The sequence below is a fragment of the Benincasa hispida genome, chromosome 9, assembly GCF_027475165.1.
Source record: "Benincasa hispida cultivar pf3 chromosome 9, pf3_genome.v1.1, whole genome shotgun sequence".
Taxonomy (NCBI): Eukaryota; Viridiplantae; Streptophyta; class Magnoliopsida; order Cucurbitales; family Cucurbitaceae; genus Benincasa; species Benincasa hispida.
Window position 1 is genome coordinate 29,364,420 of NC_143486.1, and position 6,186 is coordinate 29,370,605.

Below are 6,186 nucleotides of genomic sequence, written 5' to 3' on the forward strand. Positions count from 1 at the left end.
TGGAGGTGTAAGGAGGTGTAGGGGCAGACTTGGGTTTTTGTGGGGTTTTAGCCTTAGGCCAAGAAGTTTTGGCCAAAGGCTTTACAGGTTTCTTGGAGCTCTTGGCCAAAGCTTTCATGGAGGTGGAAGGAGGTGTAGGGGTAGCCAGACACTGAGCAGAGGTAGCGCCGCCATAAGAGGCTTTCGATTGGGTAGAGACGAAGGTTGATTTCTTAGGGTTAGGTGGTGGTGAACTCGAAAATGAAGAGGAAGAGAAGGAACTTACCAGTGAATCGTTGCCTAGGTTGTAGCTTTGGTTCTGAGAATTTGAGCTGGACGACATTGTTCACCGGAGATACTGAGTGAGAGAGGAAAAATGGAGGTATGGTGGATCTGAGGTTCTAGAATTTCTGAAGAAATGGAGGTTCGTAGGCACGGTGAAGGAGAAGAAGAAACAGTTTGGTTCAAGTGAGGTTTTTGTAGGGGGAGAGAATGATCGTGGCTGACGTCAGGCGCCGCCTGACGTCTACAATTAATGCAAACTGGAAGGGTCGCCTCGTTTAGCCAAAACATTAGAGTGTTTTGTGTTTTCAAGACGCGTCCCTTCAACTGCCCCCTGCGTTGGACTTGTGTCTAACGTGTCCAATGTTTCAGTTTTATTTTACACAACTTTTCTAAAAGAAAAACAATCAAATTTCCAAATTTTGTAAAGACAAAACAATCAACTTAAAACCTTCAAATAACTAAACTAACAAATTCAAACATAACTTAAAATACAGAATGCAAAAGAATAAGGTTGAGAGAGGCGTCCCTGGAAGATGTGGCGTTACAACTGCAGAGATGCCTCGACGTGAGCTTCAACTTGTCTCGCATAGTGCAAGAGATGACTTTTGGCGTTCCACTTCGTCTTCAAAGTATGACTTAACCCTTTGGCCATTTACCTTGAACGCACCAGTGCCATCTTCTCGCATTAATTCCACAGTACCATAGGGAAAGATCGTTTTAATTATGAAGGGCCCAGACCATCTAGATTTCAATTTTCCTAGAAACAAACGCAAGTGTGAGTTGAACTGAAACTTTCTGGCCATCAACAAGTACCTTTTTGCTGATGCGTTGGTCGTGCCAACGCTTTGTATTTTCCTTGTAGATCTTGTTGTTTTCATATGCGTTCATTCGCCATTCTTCGAGCTCGTTGAGCTGAAGCTTCAGTTGAATGCCCGCTGCATCCAGATTCATATTCAACTTCTTTACTGCCCAAAATGTCTTATGCTCCAACTCTACAGGAAGATGACATGCTTTTCCAAATACAAGTGAGTAAGAAGACATACCTATAGGCGTTTTGTATGTAGTCCTGTAGGCCCAGAGTGCTTTATCCAGCCTCTGCGCCCAATCTTTCCGCATTGTGCTGACGAATTTTTCCAGAATTGATTTGATTTCTCGATTTGAAATTTCTGCCTGACCGTTTGTCTGAGGGTGGTAGGTGGTAGCAATCTTGTGCTTGACATTATATTTTGCAAGTAATTTTGAAACGAAGCAATTGATAAAATGCGTACCTTCATTGCTTATCAGAGCTCTCGGCGTTCCATAGCGTGTGAAAATATTCCTGATAAGAATTTTAGATACAGTAGACGCGTCATTTCTGGCACAGGCTTCTGCCTCTACACACTTAGATACATAGTCTACAGCCAACAGGATATATTGCTGGCCACAAGACAGAGGGAACGGGCCCATAAAATCTATGTCTCAGACATCAAACAACTCCACTTTAAGAATATTATTCAAGGACATTGCGTTTCTTGAAGAAATATTCCCTGTGCGTTGGCAGGGGTCACAATTTTGAACAAACTCTCGTGCATCCTTAAAAGGGGTGTGCCAAAAGTAATCGCATTGAAGGACTTTCCCCGTGGTCCTTTGCCCACCAAAATGCCCACCATAAGGAGAATTATGACACTTGGACAGGATGCATTGTGTCTCCTCCCCTGAGACGCATCGACGCAGTATAGAGTTTGGGCCTTGTTTGTATAGAAATGGTTCGTCCCAGAAATAAAATTTACTGTCATGGACTAGCTGTTTCTTCTGCTTGGAATTGAAGTTTTCAGGAAACTGCTTGGTGGTCAAGTAATTAACTATATCAGCATACCAAGGTTCCTTGCCTTCAATTCTAAACAGACTCTCATCAGGGAATGCATCCTTGATGTCGTTTTCCTGGACTTGCATTTCTTGATTTTCAAGCCTGGACAGGTGGTCAGCCACCTGATTTTCTGTTCCCTTTTTGTCTTGGATGTCAATGTCAAATTCCTGTAGTAGTAGAACCCATCTTATCAGTCTCGGCTTTGCGTCTTTCTTGCTCATCAGGAACTTGATGGCTGAGTGGTCGGTGTATATGGTGGCTGATGCACCAACTAAGTAAGAACGAAATTTTTCAATACCGAATACTACAGCCAACATCTCTTTCTCAGTAGTTGTATAGTGTTCTTGAGAGTTGTTTAATGTTTTGGACGCATAGGAGATGGGATGTATCAAGTTTCCCCTCTTCTGCCCTACCAGAGTTCCCACTGTGACATTACTCGCGTCACACATAAGAATGAAATACTGCGTCCAGTCTGGTGCTATTAACACTGGGGCTATTGTCAACGCATACTTCAAGGTTTCGAACGCGTTAGTGCAGTCTTCGTTAAAAACATAGGGCCGGTTCACCTCTAATAATGCGCTTAGAGGTCGCACAATCTGAGAAAAGCTTTTGACGAACCGTCTATAGAAGCTGACATGTCCTAGAAAAATTCTTAGCGTTTTGACATTTGTTGGTGGTGGAAGTTTTGCTATTACATCAATCTTGGCTCCATCCACTTCCAAGCCAGCCTTGGATAATTTATGCCCCAAAACAATTCCTTCTGTCACCATGAAGTGACATTTTTCCTAATTCAGTACTAAATTTTTTTCCTCGCACCGAGCAAGGACGGCTTCTAAGTTATCCAGGCATGACTGGATTGAGTCTTCAAAGACTGAAAAGTCATCCATGAAGACTTCCACGATCCTCTTTAAGAAATCAGAGAAAATGGCCATTATACAGCATTGAAATGTCCCTGGTGCGTTGCATAGCCCAAAGGGCATGCGTTTGAATGCGAAAGTGCCAAAAGGACAAGTGAACGTGGTATTCTCTTGATCTTCCGGATCTATTAAAATCTGGTTGTAATCAGAATAACCATCAAGAAAACAATAGAACTCTTTACCTGCAAGTCTATCAAGCATCTGATCGATGAAAGGAAGAGGAAAGTGGTCATTTGTAGTTGCTACGTTGAGTTTTTGATAATCCATACAAATTCCCCAGCCTGTGACAGTTCTTGAAGGAATGAGTTCATTGTTACTGTTTAATATCACGATTGTTCTCCCTTTCTTGGGAACGCATTGAACTGGACTAACCCAACTGCTGTCGAATATCGGATAAATAACTCCCGCGTCCAGCCATTTCAAAATCTTCTTTTTGACCACTTCTTTCATAATGGGGTTAAGCCTTTTTTGAGGCTCGATTAACCTCGTCTTCCCTTCCTCCAGCCTAATTTTGTGCATATAATAGGATGGACTTATTCCACGAATATCTGCAAATGTCCACCCTATTGCGTGTTTATGTTTCTTCAACATCTACAAGAGTGAATCTTCATTAGGCTTTGTGAGATTAGCAGAAATGATAACATACAATATATTATTAGTTGCAAGAAAAGCGTATTTTAACAGGTAACTGTTTTAATTCGAGTTCAGGTGGTTGTTCAAGTGAAGGACGCATTGGTTTTGTCTTCCGTTCACTCAGACTTGGTGGCTCGGATTCCTTCAGGGTTCCCTTCAACACGAAAACTTCACATACTCGAGTCTCTTCTTCAGTCAATTCAATATTGTTTAGCTGACAATCATCACTGTCTGGGAATTTTAATGCGTTGAGCACATTAAATTTCACCTCTTCATTATCCACACGCATGGTTAGCTCATCTTTATGCACATCAATAAGAACTTTCCCAGTAGCCAAGAAAGGGCGTCCAAGGATGATTAAAACCTCCCTATCTGCTTCATAATCCAGAATAATGAAGTCTGTTGGGAATATGAGATTGTCAACCTTCACCAAAACATCTTCAATCTTCCCTTCCGGGTATTTAATTGTCCTTTCAGCGAGTTGAAGGGCGACAGAAGTAGGTTGTGCCTTGCCAATCTTCAATTTCTTAAAAACTGAAAAGGGCATGAGATTGATGCTCGCTCCTAGGTTGCACAACGCATGACCCACATCTAATCCTCTAATTGAACAAGGAACTGTGGAGCTCCCTGGGTTTTTCTGCTTCTGTGGTAGCTTGTTGCTTACTAACGTGTTGCATTCCTGCGTTAGTGCTATTACTTCTTTCTCACTGACTTTTCTCTTTTTCGTCAAAATGTCCTTAAAAAATTTCATGTATGTTGCCATCTGCTCCAAAGCTTCTATGAGTGGTATGTTGATATGCAGCTGCTTTAGAAGCTCGAGAAAGCTCTTGAACTGATGTTCATTATTCTTCTTCATCAGACGCCTGAGGAATGGTGCGTTCAGAGGCACCTCCTGCTTTCCCACGTTAGACGTGCTGGTTTCTGAATGGCTTGTATTTTCTGGCATTCTCTCTTCCTGATCCGTTGAACATGTAATGCATTCTTTCGAAGGACTATTGTTTCTTGGATTTATCTTTCTTTCTGCAAGGGCTCTTCCACTCCGCAACGTCACTGCATGACATTACTCTTTCCCGTTATTATTCCCAGGTGTCTCTGTACTGCTAGGTAGAACGCCTGGCTGCCTGCTTTTCAACTCGCTTGCAATCTGCCCCACCTGGATTTCCAGGTTTCTGATTGATGACGCCTGGCTCTTCAGTATTGTGTCGTTCTGGGCTATGTATTCCTTCAATAGGTTTCCAGTGGAGTTCCAGAACTCGATGCGTGGCCACCTCTATTGAAGGGCTGTTGATGTTGTTGATGCGTTTGTTGAAAAACAGGCGGCGGTTTATTCCTTTGCTGATGGCTCTCGCCTGGGTGGTGCTCTTGCTGATTTCCTTCTATCCAAGAAAAATGCAGATGGTTTCTCCATCCAGGGTTATAAGTATTAGAAAATGGGTTATTCTTGATGAAACATACTGATTGAGGGTTTTGAGGATGCTCAGCATATGAGTGAAAATCTCCGCATCTTACACAGGTTACTATGGGTTGCCCAAACTCCTCCACTTGATTCACCTTCTATTGGTTTGGTGCGTTACCTACCGTTATGTTCTATAGAAGGCTGGTCATGGTAGCCACATGAGCGGAGAGCGTGGCTATCGTGTTGGCATCAACAGAGTTAATGTTCTGAGATCTTCTTCTCTTGTCATTTCTTCCATCGTATGTGTCATCTACCCACTTCATGTTATGTTTGGCAATGCGGTCTAATATTTCTTTAGATTCAGTATAGGATTTGTCCATCAGTCTTCCGGCTGCTACTGCATCTGCTGCCATCTGTGATGCCCTATTTAGTCTGCCATAAAATGTCTCCATCTGAATAGCTAAAGGTAGTCCATGGTTCGGGCAGTTCTTGACCAAGCCCTTGAAACACTCCCATGCAGCGCTCAAGGTCTCAGTGTCTTCCTGTTCAAAGTTCATGATTTCCCAACGCCTCCTCGCATTAGTGGTAGGTGGGAAATATTTTTGCATAAACATTTCCATCAACTTTTCCCATGTGGTGATTTCCCCAGGCTCTAATGAACTCACCCGTTGCTTTGCGTCGTCTTCCAAAGAATAGGGAAACAAGGAGAGCCTGATTGCCTCTGGTGTGATTCCAAGAATCACAAAGGAATTGCACGTTTCCAGGAAACGCTTCATATGGACATGAGGATCTTCGCCACGGCTACCCCCAAATTGCCCAGCAGTCTGAAGCATTTGGAGTATAATAGATTTCATTTCAAACCTAGTTCCATCAGGCGTCTGATATATAATTCCTGGAGAGAAATCATATAGCACAGGGGACGCATATTCTCTCATAGGACGCGTGCTGTTGTTTGCCATCAGGATTGGGTTCTGTGCAACGGGAGCCAGTTGCTGAGCTAGTTGCTGATTTTGTTGTTCTTCCGCCATTGCTCTTTCCCTTTCTTGCTGTCTGAGTAACTGTTGCCTCAACCTTCGACGACGATTGGATCGATTCCTGTGCCAGAAGGTCCGTTCAATCTCGGGGTCATA

General features: G+C 43.1%; 1 protein-coding gene across 1 annotated transcript; it reads right to left on the bottom strand.

Moving 5' to 3' along the window:
- Positions 1–3,682: 3,682 nt before the first annotated feature.
- On the bottom strand, positions 3,683–4,606 carry LOC120084651 (uncharacterized). The gene has a single exon (XM_039040461.2). It carries the CDS (start codon positions 4,604–4,606, stop codon positions 3,683–3,685), a length of 924 nt encoding a protein of 307 aa, XP_038896389.2.
- Between the last annotated feature and the right edge of the window lie 1,580 nt (positions 4,607–6,186).